General features: G+C 47.9%; 1 protein-coding gene across 2 annotated transcripts in view; it reads left to right on the top strand.

Annotated features, from left to right (window-relative positions):
- Positions 1-9,332: 9,332 nt before the first annotated feature.
- Positions 9,333-19,928, top strand: part of LOC120913355 (cytochrome P450 2G1-like) — a 48,805-nt gene continuing 38,209 nt past the window's right edge. Inside the window, exons 1-2 of one of the 2 annotated variants that reach the window (XM_040323232.1) lie at positions 9,333-9,549; positions 19,311-19,473. In XM_040323232.1, the coding sequence (XP_040179166.1) occupies positions 9,520-9,549; positions 19,311-19,473 (193 nt within the window). In that variant the 5' untranslated portion in view covers positions 9,333-9,519. Of the gene's footprint in view, positions 9,550-10,704; positions 10,947-19,310; positions 19,474-19,928 lie in introns of those variants that run through there. The other variant, XM_040323231.1, reaches the window with a different exon arrangement.

Below are 19,928 nucleotides of genomic sequence, written 5' to 3'. Positions count from 1 at the left end.
AAGGGGTGCGGCAGGAATGCTGCAACAAAATCTTGCCAGGCAGCAGGACCAACAGAGCCGCCATATGGGGGAACTTGTGGTGGAATTGAGGCGCCTATCCGACAGCCTGGCCTCCTCGGGAGCAGTTCCTGATGTCATCCAGGATGTCGCTGTAGACAGTGCAGCAACAGTCACCTGCCTCGGGGAGCTTCAGACTACCACAGCTGAACTTGGGGGGGTCGGTTGCTGGGGATAAGTTCTCCCCAGGTCCGTATGAATGACGTATGAATGGACAGCAACATCATTGGGGCCTTGACGCGGCGTTGCTGCTCCCTAGTACCATGCGGGGTACTTCGGTCTAATCCAATGTGATGTGGATGTGGGGTGTGTGAGCTAGGGACCACAGTGATGTGCATGCGTGCATTCTCATTGTGCCATGTTTAATGTGTGTGTTTAACGTTCAAAGATTCGTTCCACGAGACATCTCCTGAGTGCTGTACCATCAGCAGACAGGGTACCCTCGGTCAGGGGGGGATTATCTGGTTGGGGGGTCAGGTCATCACGTATGTCAATCTCCAGGCCCTTTCTCACTGCGAAGTTGTGTAGAATGCAACATGCAGCGATGATCTGGCACACAAAGTTTGGGGAATACAACAGGGTCCCCCCAGTCTTATCCAGGCATCGGAAACGGGACTTCAGGAGGCCAAATGTGCATTCCACCACTCCACGGGTACGTGCGTGGGCTTCATTGTATCTTTCTCCTCTGGTTTGTGGATTCCGGAGTGGAGTCATGAGATGGGGTCCCAGTGCATATGCAGAGTCACCTGTAAGGGAAAAGACAGGAGGATGTTAGCCGTGCATGTGCCCCTCGTGATGTCTGCATCATGGGGGGGACAGACATGCCTGACACCCATGTCACTCACCAACCAGCCAGCTGTCCCCATACACGTTCTGGTCAAATTCTGTTGGGATGTTGCTTTGACGGTATATGAAGCTGTCATGGCTGGATCCGGGGTGTTTGGCACGGACGTGCCATATGAGGTATTTGGCATCGGCTATCACCTGTACATTTATGGAATGCCAATGCTTCCGATTGCGATAAATGTGCTCTGTGTCATGGGGGGGCTGTAGTGCCACATGGGTGCAATCAATGGCCCCCACAGTGCGTGGGAATCCGTCAATTAGGCAGAAATCACGCATTGCCTTCAGCCGCAGGTCCTCCTGGGTGGGTTTGATAATTTGGTTGGCCATGCATGTGAGGATTGCGGGGACAACCTGGTGCACACATCTGCTCATGCTGGTTTGTGATATCCCAGCCACGGCTCCACTTGTGCGCTGAAAAGAACCAGTGGCAAGGAAATGCATTGTTGCCAGGACCTTCACCAGTGGCTGCACTGCATGTGAGCGGTGTGTTGTGCTGGTGATGTCATCCGGCTCTGGTAATTTCCAAGATGGCAGCAGGGCTGAATCTGAAACGGTGATACACCTCCAAATCACCCATGCCAAAGAGGCTAATGCGCGGTGGGTATATCCTCTCCCGTGCCCTCCTCCTCCTCCTTCTATGCGCCTCGGCCTCTGCACACACTACTAGTGCTAAGACCACACCTGCCCCTGGCATGTTGGCATACAAATGTGTTGTCCTATAAGTGTGGTTGCTCAGCTCGTCCGGGATGGTGCTGCTGTATTTGCTTTCAAGCTGACTTACTCAGGTCTGGGGCAAAGTTACCCCTGCTTTATGAGGGGTAACTTTAGGCCGGCCATTCGTCTTACGCGCACAGCGCGTAGCCTACGCCGATCGCGCGTAGGTTCGGGAATCTGCGCATTTACATCATTTGCATATTTGAATACTAATTCTATGGAAGCGCAGGATGCCATCAGCGGAAATATGCGCCTACGCTGCGTAAACTTAAACCAGTTCAGACGGACGGGAGAAGCCTTGTTTCTGGCGTATCTGGTTCTGTGACTACGGCGCATAGATACGACGGCACATCTTTACACTTACGCCGCGCATCTCCATATACGCCGGCGTAACTTTTTTGAGAATCTGGCCCAGAAACCAAGAAAATTTAAGTAAAATAAAACCTACCGGTATATGAAAAATAGAATATGATTCTATAATTATATTATATGAAATATTTTTTCTGTCAGAAAAATGATTCTGTCCTTAATTTGTGAAAAAGATTATTCCAATTAAATGCAATGGCCCATAGTGTTGCAATACAGAACATATTAATTAACTGTACTAAAGAAGACATTCCTAAAATTGGAACAAACAGTAAACACATTGAAGGAGAAAGAATAATAGAGCCAGATGTGATTTGTGAGGTTAGTAAAGATAGTTTCTGCAATATTGGTTTTATTTTTTTCACAGCTCCAAAACATATGAAGAAAAAAGCCCTTAGCCGCACAACCCCTAAAACTGTTTTCTGAAGAATCAGCAAACATGAAATCTAGAGGGTGTATAATACCACATACTTTTAAAATGTAAGGCATGTTGACAGAGTTAGGAGTAGATTGAATTAAACTGTAGATGGATGAAGGTGTGTGGGAAATCTCTTTCCCACACACCTGCTTGGTTCCAGACCCTCCTCTCCTCTTTCTCCTCACCAGCCTGCAGACACACTTCCCCTTGCTATGTTGCATCAGCCAATCACTGTTCTCCCGTCTATTCAGACCCAGCCAAGATGGCTGCCCCCTACACTGGAGACACCCCAAAGATGAACATTGCAAACAGTTCTCCTTAAAAATGTCTGCTGCACTTCTGAATTATATGCATATTCAGTTTAACCTTGTCTAAAATGCAGAAGGATTATACAGCAGCAGCAAATGAAGAAAAAGTTCCACAGCAGTGATCCCCTAAGCTAAGGTGACCAGATTTTTAAAATGAAATCTGGGGACTTTTTTTTTACTAGTAATGGCGGCAATCAGCGACTCTCTGCCTGTTAGGGTTGCCACCTCATCCCTTTAAAACAGAACACATATGAATTACACAGGTTCTGAGGCTAATTTTATGCAGGTAAGGCACCAAATGAGTCTAATTACCACCTTAAAGGGGTGGTTTACCCTAAAAACAACTTTTTTTTATTAGAATGGCCCCCACATTACAATACGATTAAGGCTATTATTATTTTTTTGATGCTGTACATACCTTTGTACAGCATATTCACCCGTGGCATCCGGGTTGCGAGTCCCGCGGGAGTGGGCGTTCCTAACATGTCTGTGATTGACGTTTTGCCCAAAAACGAGCTCCCCCCCGTCGCGTAAGCCGCGTCACGGTTGGCGAAAGGAGCCGAACGGCGAGTCGGCGCTATACTGCGCATGCGCATCGCCGTTCGGCTCCTTTCGCCAATCACGGGATCACTGCTGTGGAACTTTTTCTTCATTTGCTGCTGCTGTATAATCCTTCTGAATTTTAGACAAGGTTAAACTGAATATGCATATAATTCAGAATTATACATCAGACAGGAGGCTCATATCTTATGCATTAATCCTTCTTTATTAATGCTCACAGCAGAAGTGTAAAACCTTTAACGAATGTAATAAAAGAAAAAACTGGTAGAACCACACCTCCCAGCAGTCCCATGGCCTAAACCACTCCCATTCTAGTCTCTATAAATGGACTGCTCTCACTAGAATCTTCCTCTTTCTTTCTGCTCACGGCGGAGCATAGATAAGTATACACGGATTATTAGATATTGATATTATTATTATATATATTATATATATTTCTATGTCTATTGTGGTGCGATTTTGAAGAAATCCCATATCTCCTTGATACCTAAGCTTTTTTCCAAGCTCTTTTTACCTTTAGTGTACTGTACCTTACACCTCTTTATCCTTAGCACTTTTCTGTGCCTCTCTATATCTTTCCTTACCTCCGTTCCGCTAGCACCGCTGCTATTGTCAGATCTGTCAGCGATCTACGCACCCCTCCATCCCTCTTCCTTCTCCTATGCGGCGCGCCATCTTGGGCAATCCCCCTTCTCTCCCCTCCATAGGACGAACGCGCGTCGCCAAGTAGGCGGAGCCTCCCCTCGCTCCACTCCTGCAGAGCCGCCCCCGCCGTCCTATCGCTTCGCGCGCTGGACCCGGGAGACGTGCTCTCTCACACCTTCCAACCAATAGACGCCTGGGGGCCGTAGTCTCGCGAGACTTCGCCCCCAGAGCGCATTCGCTCACAGGCTCTCCTCCCGTCGCGTGCCAGTCGGCGCTGGTGACCGGAGGGAGAGCCTGGTATAGTCTGTTCACCGCATCTTCTCCTGGGAATTTAATTCCCATCCTTACCCTGTGCCCACATTCTATTACCCCAAAATCCTCACAGAACCTTTAGGTGTGCTTGCCTGCCATATATATATATTATTTTCACAGATATCTGCAAAACTTTCTGTGCACTATTAACCCTTGCACCGCTGCCTCTCTCTTTCATTACCATGACTGAAGAGGGCTCCCCCTCCCCCACAGGGCAGGAATTGGTCCTGGAACCTACTCACCTTCTCAGTACTTCCCAATTACAGGACCTTATTAACCAGTCTGTCCAAGCAGCACTAGCAGTAACTGCCGCTTCTGGAGCTTCCCAATCCAACTATCCCCCTGTGCCCGTACCACTCGGCACAGAACCGGCCACAAAGAAGGGAAAATCCTCCTTTAAAAGGAAGAACGTGGTGACGGTTTATGACTCCCCGGCAGGGGAAGCTAACAATATGCTGCGAGCAGATCCTTCCACGGACTGCCACCCCACGCATCCTACAGACCCTTTTCAACCTCTGAGCCTCAGAGAGTCAACAAAAAGGCATGGTTCCGCTAAGAGAGCCAAACCAGACTCTTACATCATAGAGTCAGACGACGATTCATCCGCCGAGTCGGATAAATCAGAGGTCTCAGGGTCTGATTGTTATGAGGAAGAGGATGCGGGGGCTTCGGCAATCCTCCCGGATGCCAACCCTGACAACCAGGGCAAAGACGTATTAGACGCCATGGGGGAACCCCTTTTCAACCCTGACACTATCTCACATCCCCGCTCGGGGGACTGGTCTCCCCTGCCCCATGTGTCCCAGTATGTAGAGCTCTGGGCACGGAGACCATTGGATAAATCCAATCGCAACAAACTTAGAGCGGAGTGCCCCCGCCCGCATATCCCTATGAAAGCGGTTGTCACACCTACAGTGGACCCTATACTAATGAAATACCTGCTTAAAACAGGAAAGATGCCTAAGAAAGGGATCGATCGGTCCTTCAATAATATCCAGGATCGTATCCTGGACCTGTTCGGGCCTCTGACCAAGATTCTGAATCTGGCGGAACAATCCGCAACAACTGGCCAAGGGGTTGACCTAACTCAACTGCGCGGTTGGGCCCAAAGAGCCATATGCCTTACGGGCAACGCCAACACCGCCTGTTCAGTCGAGCACAGGCGCTCAATTCTCATGCGCCTCGACCCGCAACTAGCCCATTTAGCAGAGTCCGAGCCAGGCCCCTCAGCAGAGGGCATGCTTTTTGGCGAGTCCTTAATAAAGGACATTAATAAATTTGTTGGCATGTTCAACAGCCTGGACAAGGCACAAACATCCCTGAAGAAAACCAACAATGCCAGAGTTTTTCCCCGGGCCGGCAGAAACAGGGGCCGTTCTGCCGGCCGATACAACACGGGCAGACCCTTTCAGAGGTCTTCTGCCCAAACACACTATAACCAGGCTCCCGCCCACTATACCACCACCGCGCAACCGGCACCATTCTTCCCCCCCCGTGGAAGACCCTGGAGAGGACGCGGCCAAAGAGGATACCCTCGTTCACGCCCGTATTCCGGTGAGTACCACTCTCTTTCCCTTTCCCCTCATACCGGTGGGAGGCCGCCTAATGTTTTTTACGCACGCCTGGTCTGCGATTACGGCAGATCCCTGGGTTCTGAACACGGTAACGGGTTTCCAAATAGACCTGGTTTCCCCACCGACTCTGGGGATAATACCACCTCCTATCCATTTTTCAGAACAAAATGTGACCCTTATAGACACCGAACTTCGGGAATTGTTAGCCAAACATGCGGTCACCGAAGTCGTCACCCCATCCCCGGGCTTCCTCAGCAACCTCTTCCTGGTCAAGAAGAAGGGGGGGGGTTATCGCCCGGTCATAAATCTCCGGGACTTGAACCAACATGTCGCCTATCGGCATTTCAAGATGGAAGGCATTCACTGCCTCCGGGACCTACTCACCCCAGGGGACTGGTTAGTGAAGGTAGACCTAAAGGACGCCTACCTCACGGTTCCCATGCATCCAGAGTCTCAACATCTCCTCCGCTTCAGATGGTGGGGTCGCATCTGGCAATTTACGTGCCTACCGTTCGGCCTGTCCTCAGCCCCGTGGTGCTTTACCAAGCTCCTGAAACCGGTCGTGGCAGCGCTGAGGAGCAGGGGAGTTCGTCTGATCATTTACCTGGACGATCTCCTCATAATGACTTACTCCAGGAATCTGGCGTATCGTCACATGAACTGGACCATCGACCTGTTACAAAGCCTGGGCTTCGTAATCAACCGAGAAAAATCGGTTCTCGTCCCTGCACAGGAGATGGAATTTCTGGGTTTCTCAATAGACACCCAACTCGCTATCCTGCGACTTCCCAGCGAGAAATTGGCTCTAATCCGAAAAGAGATCAGGGCGGTTCTGCGCAAGGGTTTCCTATCCCTACGCATTCTAGCACGCATAGTCGGCCTACTAGCTGCATCCATCCAGGCCATTTTCCCGGCCCCCTTACATTACCGGGCCCTCCAGAGGTTAAAAATCTTACACCTGCGACGGGGCCTCCGCTACGCGGACGAAGTGTCCATATCCCCAGAAGCTCAGGTCGAGTTACGCTGGTGGCTCCGCCACGCCACCGAGTGGAACGGCCGGACAATTTTCAATGCACAACCAGATGTTGTCATCGAGTCGGACGCGAGCCGACATGGCTGGGGCGCCCGCTTGGGGCTACTGTCCACAGGAGGGATCTGGTCCAGGGAGGAATCCCTGTTACATATCAACGCTTTGGAACTCTCAGCGGCTCTCTTCGCCATTCAGAGTTTCCTGGCAACACGGACCAACTGTTGCGTATTATTACGCATGGACAATATTTCAGCGGTTCAATACATCAACCGCCTGGGAGGTACCAGATCCAAGATTCTAGCGGACATCTCCGCGGAGATCTGGCATTTCTGTCTGTCTCGAGACATCTCTCTGCTAGCAGAATACATCCCGGGGGTCTCCAACACAGTAGCAGACTGGAACTCTCGATATCTGGTAGACTCCAGCGACTGGGGCTTGGACCGTTCGGTTTTCACCCAGATAAATTTACTTTGGGGACCTTTGGGCATAGACCTTTTCGCCTCTCGCCTCAACCACCAACTGCCCCACTTCTTCAGTTGGAGACCGGACCCAGGGTCCTCGGCAGTGGACGCTTTCCGCCACTCCTGGACAGGGGGTACACATTATGCGTTTCCCCCGTTCTCAATGATCCCCAGGGTCCTTCGGCAAATCGCCAATCAGGGAGCAACGGTGGTTCTGATCACACCGTGGTGGCCAGCTCAACCTTGGTTCCCTCTGCTGCTGGACTCGATCATCGACCACCCCAGAGTCCTTCCCCAGTTCCCTCGTATCCTGTTACACCCGACCAAGGGCATTCACCCCTTAGTGGAAGAAGGCAATCTGATGCTCCTAGCATAGCTGGTCTCTGGATGCCAGACCCGGGTGACGGCCTTTCAAGCTCGGCTAGAGACCTCCTCACCATGGCCTGGGCCCCGGGGACTCGGTCGGCATACCGATCAGCCTGGCTACTTTGGGTACGTTGGTGTGACCAACGGCAAGCTGATCCCTTGCGTGCCCCTATAACCATCATTGCGAACTACTTGGCGGAGTCTTTTTCCTCTGGCAAGGCTTACAGTTCCATCAATGTTTACAGGTCGGCCATATCGGCCTATCACTATCCAGTGGATTCCAGGCCTGTCGGCAAACACCCCCTGATCTGCAGACTCCTGCGAGGTATCAGGTTCAAACGACCCCCGCGGCCTAAGTATCAGTCCACTTGGGACGTTTCCAGGGTCCTTGCCATGCTCTCGAGCTGGGAAGACAACGAGTCGCTGTCTCTTAAGATGCTGTCATTCAAACTTACTATCCTGCTTTGTCTGATTTCTATAAAGCGCGTTTCCGACGTTAGAGCCTTGGACATCTCTAGGCGACAATTTTCACCTCAAGGCGTCAAGTTCACGATAGTCCGCAGGACGAAGACCGGCCTGCACTCGGTTTTTTATCCCTTTTTCCCTACACACCCACGACTCTGTGTGGTTAGATGCCTACAAGCATACGAAGCTAGCACCGCGGATCTACGTAGTCCGGACTCCTCCCAACTATTCGTTTCTTACATCAGACCTCATCATCCGGTCACAACCGCCACTCTAGCGCGCTGGGTTAGGTCCACCATGGCGTTGGCGGGTATAGACATCACGCTGTTTGGAGCACACTCGGCCAGAGGGGCCATGGCTACCAAGGTGATGGCGACCGGAGGCTCACTCTCTGAGCTATTAATGGCGGCTGATTGGTCTTCTGAATCAGTCTTCCGTTTTTTCTATTTCAGACCGGAGGATCATGTTGCCATGTCTGTTTTATGATGTTTGATTGCTATGTAATGTTTTGACCTTTTCTTGGTATATACATTTATGCTGTGTTAGCTTTGAACTTGCATAAGATATGAGCCTCCTGTCTGATGTATAATTCGAGATTTTCCTAGCTTGTGACGGAAAATATTGATTATATGAAGACAGGAGGCGAGTATCTTCCCTCCCTTCCCAACCCTTTCATGTTTTGGGTCTTCTATTTCAGGCTACTGATTTTTCGTTTACCTGGAGTCGTTCGTTCGGTTGACCTATGGTTAGGGTGATGTTCCCCTGTTCGGTTCAATCAACAAGTGCTGTGGGTCGACACAGTCGGGGCCTACGACCTTCCTCCTTTGAAAGTCTTCGGTTACAAATCGTGGGCCGGCTGGCCGAAGAGTCGGTAATCGGAGTTTAGGAAACGACACCTCGTACTCACGCAAAGAAAGAGGAAGATTCTAGTGAGAGCAGTCCATTTATAGAGACTAGAATGGGAGTGGTTTAGGCCATGGGACTGCTGGGAGGTGTGGTTCTACCAGTTTTTTCTTTTATTACATTCGTTAAAGGTTTTACACTTCTGCTGTGAGCATTAATAAAGAAGGATTAATGCATAAGATACTCGCCTCCTGTCTTCATATAATCAATATTTTCCGTCACAAGCTAGGAAAATCTCGAAGTGCAGCAGCCATTTTTAAGGAGAACTGTTTGCAATGTTCATCTTTGGGGTGTCTCCAGTGTAGGGGGCAGCCATCTTGGCTGGGTCTGAATAGACGGGAGAACAGTGATTGGCTGATGCAACATAGCAAGGGGAAGTGTGTCTGCAGGCTGGTGAGGAGAAAGAGGAGAGGAGGGTCTGGAACCAAGCAGGTGTGTGGGAAAGAGATTTCCCACACACCTTCATCCATCTACAGTTTAATTCGAGTCACTCATGCACAACGCTGGATCAGGTGGGGCTCAGGTAAGTAATAAAGGGGCTGCTGCACAAAAAAGGTTTTCTATCTTCATGCATAGAATGCATTGAGGTAAAAAAAAAAAAAACTTGAGCCTTTAAAACAGTGGTTCTCAAGGTAATTTTAAGTATTACCTTGGGGAGATGCAGACAAGAACACTGAGCAGCAAATGATATCACCTGTGAAGTATTCCAGTTATCTTGCAAACCTGGCCTGTTAGGCCCCATGCACACGAGACGCTGGTAAACTCGAGTTCAGAGGCATTTGGGCATTTTTTTCAACTGCCCCTGAACACATTTAATGTTATCCTATGTGTCCATGCACACATTCACGTTTTTTTGCGTTTTAAAGCAGGTGGGTTTAGGCTCGTTTTTTCAGATGCAAAATTTTGGGTTCAGACACAAATGTTTTTGCGTTTCAAAGCTTTTGGAGGGTCTACAATGTCTTTGTTATGGACGCTGATAGCCGCAAACGCGGTAAAACGCTGCTAAACGCGGCAAAACGCTGCACAATTCGCTGCAAAAACGGGCGTTTTAAACGGCGTTTTTTGCCTTTGAAAACTTGAGTTTACATGTGTTTGCATTTGCTTCTCGTGTGCATGGGGCCTTACACACCTCCTGTATTAGAGTGCCCCCACTCTCGATGAAGGCACACAAGGGGCACCTTAGGACAGCAGCCAGCAGCACTGCCAGCCTGGAGGATGGGATTGTTAGATGCACTTGCAGATTTAGATGCGCTAACAAATTGAACCCAAACTCCAGCTAATGCTTTTTGAGCAGTTACAGCAAACAGTTGTTCCTTTGGAATGAAAAATTAACAGAGACAAATAAAAGCTGAGCATTGTGAACATTTGCAGCAGTTACATGTGTTCTTTTGAAAAACAACATTTTTACTGGCAAGATCACCAGGTGAAAATAAAAGAAAGACTAAAAAAGAAAACTATTACAGCCACCACATTTAGGAATTGATAAGTTTCTACTTGTAAAAAAAGAAAAAGAAATGGTAAGCTGCAACTAACAAATGTTTTATTCTGGGCTTTTAGTTTTCAGTAGTTTGCCTTCGTTAGACAGAATGAAAGACTTTTGACTTCCCTTGCCAGTGTAATCCAATATGTTATTTGCAATATCACACGATAGTCCCTCCCATTTTATATTCAGTTAGTCTGTATATAAAAGGATCTGCAGATCTTCTAGGCTGGTAATTCTGGATGATCTCAGAACTGGCCATGTATTTCTCGGAGGATATCACTCTCTTCCTTGCACCAGGGGTCACCGGACTTCTCTGTTTCGTGAGCTTAAGTCTGCTTAGGAGAAGAGGAAAACTTCCACCAGGTCCGACCCCCCTGCCTCTACTGGGGAACATTCTACAGCTAGGTGGGGGAGACATTGTGACTCTTCTGGGAAAAGTAAGTTAACGTTTTCCTCTAAGTAGCCTAAAATATCTGTGCATCTATCTAAAGGCCAACAAAATAGTCACAACCAGTGGCGGTTCGTCCATAGAGGGTGCTGGAGCGCCGCCCCCTCTGGCTCTCACCGCCACTGAGTCAAATAACATAGATTCATGCATTGCACGAATCTATGTTATTTTCGCCGCTGCAGCTGTTATTCAGATGGTCGGCGCTCAATTTCCGGCCATCTGAATAACGCCAGCTGGTTGGCTGTAGGGAAATGTCTATCAAAGCCAGCGGCTCTGATAGGCTTTCCCAATACAGCCCGAAGCTTATTCTCAGAGCGCACAGACTGTACGCCCCTTGAATAAGATGACAGGCGTCTCAGCCAATCAGGTTGGCCGGTTCTGGCTACCAGTAACCTGATTGGCTGAGACGCCTGTCAGTCATCGAGGGCGGGAGAAGACATCGTGGGACGTGGATGCCTAAAACCAGTAAGGTAAGTGCCGGGCGGAGGGGGAAGAAAGCAATTTACAGGGCACAGTGGGGACAATTGGCACAGTGGTGACCATTAAAGGGCACAGTGGTGACAATGTATGGCACAGTGGCTGCGTTTAATGGCATGGCACAGTGGTGACAATGCATGGCACAGTGGTGACAATGGATGGCACAGTAGCTGCGTTTAATGGCATGGCACAGTGGTGCAATGGATGGCACAGTGACTGCGTTTAATGGCATGGCACAGTGGTGACAATGTATGGCACAGTGGCTGCATTTAATGGCATGGCACAGTGGTGACAATGCATGGCACAGTGGTGACAATGGATGGCACAGTAGCTGCGTTTAATGGCATGGCACAGTGACTGCGTTTAATGGCATGGCACAGTGGTGACAATGTATGGCACAGTGGCTGCGTTTAATGGCATGGCACAGTGGTGACAATGGATGGCACAGTGACTGCGTTTAATGGCATGGCACAGTGGTGCGAATTGATGGCACAGTGACTGCATTTGACGGCATGGCACAGTGACTGCGTTTAATGGCATGGCACAGTGGTGCGAATTGATGGCACAGTGGCTGCATTTGATGGCATGGCACAGTGGTGCAAATTGATGGCTCAGTGGCTGCGTTTGATGGCATGTAACAGTGGCTGCGTTTGGGCACAGTGAGACTGCAATTTTTTTTTCCTTTGCGCCCCCCCAAAAATTTTGAGCACCAGCCGCCACTGGTCACAACACAGAATTTTCTATAAAAACATTCAAGATAAGGATTAGCAAATGGACCAGACATGTTCTGTTATATTTACTAGATACAAATGTAACAGCTTTTCTTTAGTTGTTAGAAGAAAAATTGTAAATATAATTAGTAAATACAAGAATGTATCCATCATAAAATGTTTTAAAACCTCAAAAGGGAACTTCATCCCTCAGATTTAATTTTAAAATGATTGTGGTTTTAAACACAAAACCAAAAATGTATTTTATATTGCAGTTCACCAATCACTAGGATGTGGTGGCTGCATTTGTTTTCCATTTTAGGCTTTTTTTTCTCTCTGTTTTCACCTGGTGATTCTGCCAGTAACACACCTCCTGTATTAGCGTGCCCCCACTATGGATGAAAGAGTCCAGGGGCACCTTTGGATGGCAGCATTGTCAATCTGGGAGAATGCTAGGTACACTAGTAATTAATTCAAGCCAAACTCCAACTCACAACAGTTACAGCAGCATTTTTTTTCTTTTGGGATAAAGGTTTTATAAATAACTAAAAGTATTGTAAGCACCCCTGCTAGTGTTAAATAGGTTGTCTCATCTCCTGTAACTGATAAAGCCAGTATGTCTGTTGTGAATGTATCAGCAGATGAAAATAGAAGAAAGAAAGCCTACAAAAAAAAAGTAATGCAGTACTTTGCTAATAAACCAATTTGCAGACTAAAAATCCCACTAGCGACCTATGAATACTTTATCCCAGGACTATCAACCCAATCTTGGAGGAAGAAAGGAACACACTTTTCCACGTCTGACCTAACTGAACCAGACGCGATAGACAGATATAAAATATTCCAAATAAAGCATTACTCAGCATCTAAACAAACCAGCCCAATAGAGCTATCTCTAATACTTTGGAACTACATGAATAAAAGAATACCCAGCTAAACATAAGGGGATATTCCCATTTTATAAATTCTCTACCCCCCTATATATGCAAACTAAACTACCCAACATGGTAAAACGGGTACAAGAATTACAAAAATAATTATCTTTACAACAATGACATTTAGCTATAAAACACAATGGCAGATCCTCAGCATGTGTAGATCACTGGAATTACACACAAAAGATACTGCATAGATGGTATTTCACACCTCTACTCAAAAATAAACTGAACCCAAGTATTTCATCACTTCATGCTGGGGAGATTGTCATTCAATTGGCAGTCTCCTACACAAGCTGTGATGTAATATGTTCTTTCCGGACAGATGTCTTGTCGCTTATCCAAGAAATTACAGGAATCATATATGCTTTAAAGGGGTTGTAAAGTTTCATGTTTTTTCACCTTAATGCATCCTATGCATTAAGGTGAAAAAACATTTGGCGATTGCAGGCCCCCCAGCCCCCCGTTTACTTACCTGAGCCCTCGAAAGTCCCGCATCGAGAACGCGCTTGATGTCGGCCTGGTCTTTTCGGCTCTTCATTGGATAGATTGATAGCAGTGAAGTTATTGGATCGCCCTGCTGTCAATAAACTTCAATGACGCGAGTGCCGGGGGGCGGGAATGAGTCCTGTAGTCGGCGTCTATGGACACCGGATACAGGACTTAGGAGCACACCCGCAAGGTAACCCCTTTGGGAGAGCGCTTCCCAGAAGGGGTTAGCAGATGCGGGGAGGAGCCGAGAAAGCCGCCGAGGGACCCCACAAGACACGTGGATCGGGGCCACTCTGCAAAACAAGCGGCACAGTGGAGGTAAGTATGACATGTTTGTTATTTAAAAAAAGTGAAGCTTTACAATCACTTTAACCCCTGCATTCACTGTCCTGAGTCTTGGAATTGAATACTTCCCCCCGCTTTCAAGAAAAATTGTTATCCATATCTTATTTGCAGCACACCTTACCCTAGCAAAGGAATGGCGCTCAAAAGCACCTCCAAAAATTGAAAAGTAATATCTAGAATGAATGCACAATATACCATGGAAAAAATGCAGGCTTATAAAGAAAGAAGAGCCCCAATATTTCATAAACACTGGGAGGTCTGTAGGACATCTCAGAAAGCCTCTTCACATGTATGATCTATGACTAGTCTCTCCTATAAATACTGACTTATGATACATGCATAGTAATTACAAACAATCTAGTGGTAGACCTAATATTAGCTGTGGTAATTTCCAGCATTTGTGTACTACTTTGTATTAGAAGAGAAGTTTACTGTTTGTTTATTGGTTGATTATATTGCACTTAAAAGAGAAGTTTTTTTTTTTGTAAGGCCCCATACACACGAGAGGATTTATCCGCGGATACGGTCCAGCGGACCGTATCCGCGGATAAATCCTCTCGAGGATTTCAGCAGATTTCTATGCGATGGCGTGTACACACCATCGCATTGAAATCCGCGCCGAAATCCTCTGGCGATGACGTGTCGCGCCGTCGCCGCGATTATGACGCGGCGACGGGCGCGACACTGTCATATAAGGAATTCCACGCATGTGTCAAATCATTATGACGCGTGCGGGGAATCCCTTTGGACGGATGGATCCGGTGAGTCTGTACAGACGAGCGGATCCATCCGTTGGGATGGACTTCAGCAGATGGATTTGTTGAGCATGTCAGCAAATATTCATCTGCTGGAAATCCATCCCAGGGGAGATTTATCCGCGGATAAATATCCGCCGGAGTGTACACACCATAGAATCTATCCGCTGAAACCCATTCGATGGGATTTATCTGCGGATAGATTCTATGGTGTGTACGGGGCCTTAGTCATACTTGCCTAGGTGGATGGAGCATCAGACTGATGCTGCATCTGTCCCCCAGCATCTCTGCACTAAGCCGCTAGACAGCAGCGATGGCTCGGTTCTCACTCCTCCCCGAGCATCGCTTCTGCTCTTCTTTTCTGCGTTCACTGGAGCGCTGAGCCGTGGAGGGGCAGGGAGATGCCGAGACTGCTATCAATCAAGGCAGCTGGCGGATCCAGACTTGGAAGTCGTGATGTCGCGCTGCTTCGACTGATGGCAGTGATGTCCGCGGAGAGTGGACATCAGACAGCTCTCCTCTGAAAACGGGTCACAGGAGTGAAAAAACAAATTGCACTCCTGTGATCCAGAGGAGAAACCCAGCCTAAAAAGCTCAGGATGGACTGTTCCTTTAAGAATTTACTACAATTCATATCTCCAGAGACCCTCAATAAGATCCAAGGTGGGCTATTTCCTGAAAGGCTAACCGACAGCCTTCTCACAGTGTGTACTCAGTTGGGGTGACAGGCCATACCTTCTCTTGAGGTTATAGTCCGCATAAGAAGCCCAAGCAAATGTAGTAACGTTTCCACAGTAAGTTCCCTTGTTGGTACCCACTATTTTTCTTATACTGTAAGAACTGCTTTTTACTTTAAATGTACACTGTGAAATTTAATAAAAATCTATGGTTTAAAAAAAAAAAAATTGTACTGAAGAAGCCGTTCACAAAATTCAAACAGTAAACACATTGAAGGAGAAAGGGTGATAGAACCAGATGTGATTTGTGAGGCTAGTTAAGATATTCTCTGCCATATTGGTTGTATTTTCTCACAGCTCCAAAAAACATGAAGATAAGAGCCCTTAGCCTTAGCTAACCTCTAAAACAGTTTTCTGAAGAATCATCAGAAGGATCATCAATCATCTAACATATTGTGAAATCTAGAGGGTGTGTAATACTTTCTAGTTTTTTTTTTTTGTAAATAACAATTTTTCTGATTGTCATCAAAAATAAAGACAAAATAAATGAACACACAGAAATATAAGCACAATTAGCCGGATTCATAAAGATTTACGCCGACGTATCAGTAGATACGCCGTCGTAAGTCCGAATGTGCGCCGTCGTATCTTTAAGCGTATTCTGGAAACCAGATACACCTGAATTTGGCCAAGATACGACCGACGTAAGTCTCCTACGCCGTCGTATCTTGGGTGCATATTTACGCTGGCTGCTAGGGGCGCTTACGTTGATTTACGCGTAGAATATGTAAATGAGCAAGATACGCCGATTCACGAACGTACATATGCCCGTCGCAGTAAGCTATGCCGTTTACGTAAGACATACGCCGGCGTAAAGATAAAACACCTCTATAGGCGGCGCAGCCTGTGCAAGGTATGGACGACGGAACAGCCGTCAGATTTTACATAGTTGGCGTAAGCCGTACGTGAATGGGGCTGTGCGTAGGTTACGTTCACGTCGAAAGCATTGAGCCGACGTATCTTAAGGACGTGATTCTGAGCATGCGCGCGATGCAATGTAGCAAACAGAAACGGCCAACCAAGGCGGTCAAAAGTTTTTTCCACATCTAGGCTGAGTATCAAGGACACAAAGCCATCTCGATTTGCCACATTAATCAGATCTATAACTCTCCTAGTATTGTCCCCAGCTGGTCCTTATGTATCAGGGAAGGAAGTATTACATTGAAACAGTGGTGGCTGGTGCTCACATTTTTTGGGGGGGCCCATCAAATGCAGCCGCTGGGCCCATCAAACGCAGCCACTGTACTATCAATTGTCACCACTGTGCCATGCCATCAAACGCAGCCACTGTGCCATGCCATCAAACGCAGCCACTGTGCCCTTTAATTGTCGCCACTGTGCCCTGTAATTGTCCCCACTGTGCCCTGTAATTGTCGCCACTGTGCCCTGTAATTGTCGCCACTGTGCCCTTTAATTGTGGCTGCCCTTTAATTGTGGCCACTGCGCCCTGTAATTGTTGCCACTGTGCCCTGTAATTGTCACCACTGTGCCCTGTAATTGTCGCCACTGTGCCAATTGCTGTGCCCTTTAATTGTCGCTTTTTGTGTCCTTTAATTGTCGCCACTGTGCCAATTGTCGCCACTGTGCCAATTGTCGCCACTGTGCCCTGTAATTGTCGCCACTGTGCCAATTGTCGCCACTGTGCCAATTGTCGCCACTGTGCCCTGTAATTGTCGCCACTGTGCCAATTGTCGCCACTGTGCCCTTTAATTGTTGCCACTGTTACAATTGTCACCACTGTGCCCTGTAATTGTCATCACTGCGCCCTGTAATTGTCGCCACTGTGCCCTGTAATTGTCACCACTGTGCCCTGTAATTGTCGCCACTGTGCCAATTGTCACCACTGTGCCCTTTAATTGTCACCACTGTGCCAATTGTCACCACTGTGCCCTGTAATTGTCGCCACTATACCCTGTAAAATGCTGCCCGCCCCGCCCGGCACTTACCTTTCTGGGGCCGGCCATCCTCCTTTCACGGTCCCTCAATGTCTTCTCATAACTGGTGAACATGATTGGCTGAGACGCCTGTCAGTCTTATCCAAGGAACGCACCCCCCCTGCGTCCCTGGATAAGTATTTGGAAGCCTATTACAGCCTGAGGGCTGTAATCGGAAAGCCTATAAGAGCCGCTGGCTCTGATAGGAACTTCCACAGTCAACCAGCTGCCGGTATTCAGATGGCCGGCGCTCACCAGGGGGCCGGCCATCTGAATAGTCGGCGGCAGTGGCAATACATAGATTCATGCAATGCATGAATCTATGTATTGTATTCAGTGGCGGTGCGGGAGCGAGAGGGGCCCTATATGGATGCCCCGCCACTGGGTTCTACCACATGGCGATCAAAAGTAACAGAATTAGTTAGATTTAAATCACCATGTACGATCAAATATTCGTGATTAGAACAAAAGCGGTGGGAAAGGAAGCTGAGTTGTCGGACATTTGGGGCATATAGGACACAAAAAGCAACTGCCTGCATCTGCCAGGAATCACACAGGATAATAAAATTACCCCGTGGGTCGATGTAGGACTCTGAGTATGTGAATGGGGAGTCAAGTTTAAAGAGAATAGCAACGCCAGCCCTTTTACAGGTATTAGAAGCCTAGCAGGCCCAAGGATAAAATCTGGATGTGAATGAAAAGGTGCCTCTTTCCTCAAAGTAGGTGTCAGGACTTGGGCTTGAACCTGGGACCTCTTCTGTGTCCAGCGTTTACTCTTCCCACTGGGCTATTTGGGATGCTGGACCGTGCTCTGCCTGATCTATTTGACAATCCTATCATATCCATTGGACAACCCTGCCTTGTGTCTTGATTGCTGTTGAACCTTGAACTCCTTGCTCCTCCCATGAACTTCCTATAAAAGCCTTGTCTCAGCACTTTCTCTTTGCCAGGTTATTGTGCCTTCTCAGCCAGTGCCTTGTGCACTACTGGGAAGAGCTCCACTTCACTAGTCCGGATACCAGAATGTTTCCTCTGCACAGAAGTTGTGCATGATCTGACCCTATTCACCTGGAACCTCTCCCTGCACTATTCAATCTCCCTAACCATCAGGATCTTTATCCCTGCCCTACCACTCACTCCAGGTATGCCCGAAAGACATGGGTCCTACTCCCACACCAAGATGACTACCAGAAGTTGCTCAATAATCCAGTCTTCAATAAGTCGGCTGCTACATCTGCGACACTTCCAGAGTCCAAGAGGAAACAATTCTCTCTAAAGACTCCACTTAAACTGTATAATGGCATAGTAGCACCTACTGGATAGAGGAAAACCTGCAACTGCCTACATTCACGTCTTTTATACATACACTCGAAAAAATATGAAACATGAAAAATACTGTATATCTAAGGCCCCGTACACACGACCAAACATGTATGCTGAAACTGGTCTGCGGGCCAGTTTCAGCATACATGTTCGGTCGTGTGTAGGCGCGAGCGGGCCGAATTCCAGCAAACATTTGCCTGCCGGGCCTTTTCCCAGCAGACAAATATTCCTGGACGTGTTTTAAAACCGTCCGCTGGAATCCTGCCCGCTCGGACATGTACGGTCGTCAGTACAGACCTACCGTACATGTCCGAGCGCATGCGTGGAAGCCTTTAAATGGCAGGCCCGCCCACGTCGCAGCGTCATCGCCGCGTCATCATCGCGGCGACGACGCGGACACGCCCCGCGTAATGTTTACGCGCGGACTTCTGTACGATGGTTAGTACAACCATCGTACAGAAGCCCTCTGGCAGGCATGTACGGTGAAAACGGTCCGACGGACCGGTTTCACCGTACATGTTTGCTCGTTAGTACCCGGCCTAAGGCTAAGCAAACTTTAAAATAATAAAACATTGAGGTGTATAGTCAGATACAATTGACTGAATCCATGAATCTATAACATTAATATATTCTATTTCCACATAGATGAGAGAAAAATACGGGGACGTGTTTACCATCTATCTGGGGTCTCGTCCAGTTGTGGTGGTTAATGGATACGATGCAGTCAAAGAAGTCTATGTGGATAGAGCTGATGATTTCTTAGGCAGAGGAGATACAGCAACATTTGACACAACCTGCAAAAACCATGGTGAGTAATTTGTACATATGTAGCAAAAATATAATTCTTTGTTTCGCTGCCGGGAAGAGTCACCCTCACTATTTGTCCCAAGGACCAGTGTCATTGTACAGAAGGAACACTGTCAGTGATGGCTCAAAATCCTGTGATTCTGAAAGAGCATTCAAAGTGCAGCTATAGCACCACAAGCCATTTGTCCCTTTATCAAGACATGTCCCACAATACCTCAAGATATAGGCATTTGGTCCTTCACAATGTCCAGGCTGCAGCTTCTCCCCAGCCCCTTAGCAATACTCTTAAGTGAGCTTTACCAGATGTCTCTTCCTATGGCCCCCAGCCCACAGCACATGTTGTGACTAGGGTGCCCACGTATCCCGGATTGCCCAGGACTGTCCCACAATAAACATGTCTGTCCCGGGTCCCGGGCACCTTCATTCCGGGACAATACAATGTCCCGGAATGAAAAA

This window comes from Rana temporaria, chromosome 9 (genome assembly GCF_905171775.1).
Source record: "Rana temporaria chromosome 9, aRanTem1.1, whole genome shotgun sequence".
Lineage (NCBI taxonomy): Eukaryota > Metazoa > Chordata > Amphibia > Anura > Ranidae > Rana > Rana temporaria.
This window is presented reverse-complemented; position numbering and strand designations above follow the sequence as displayed.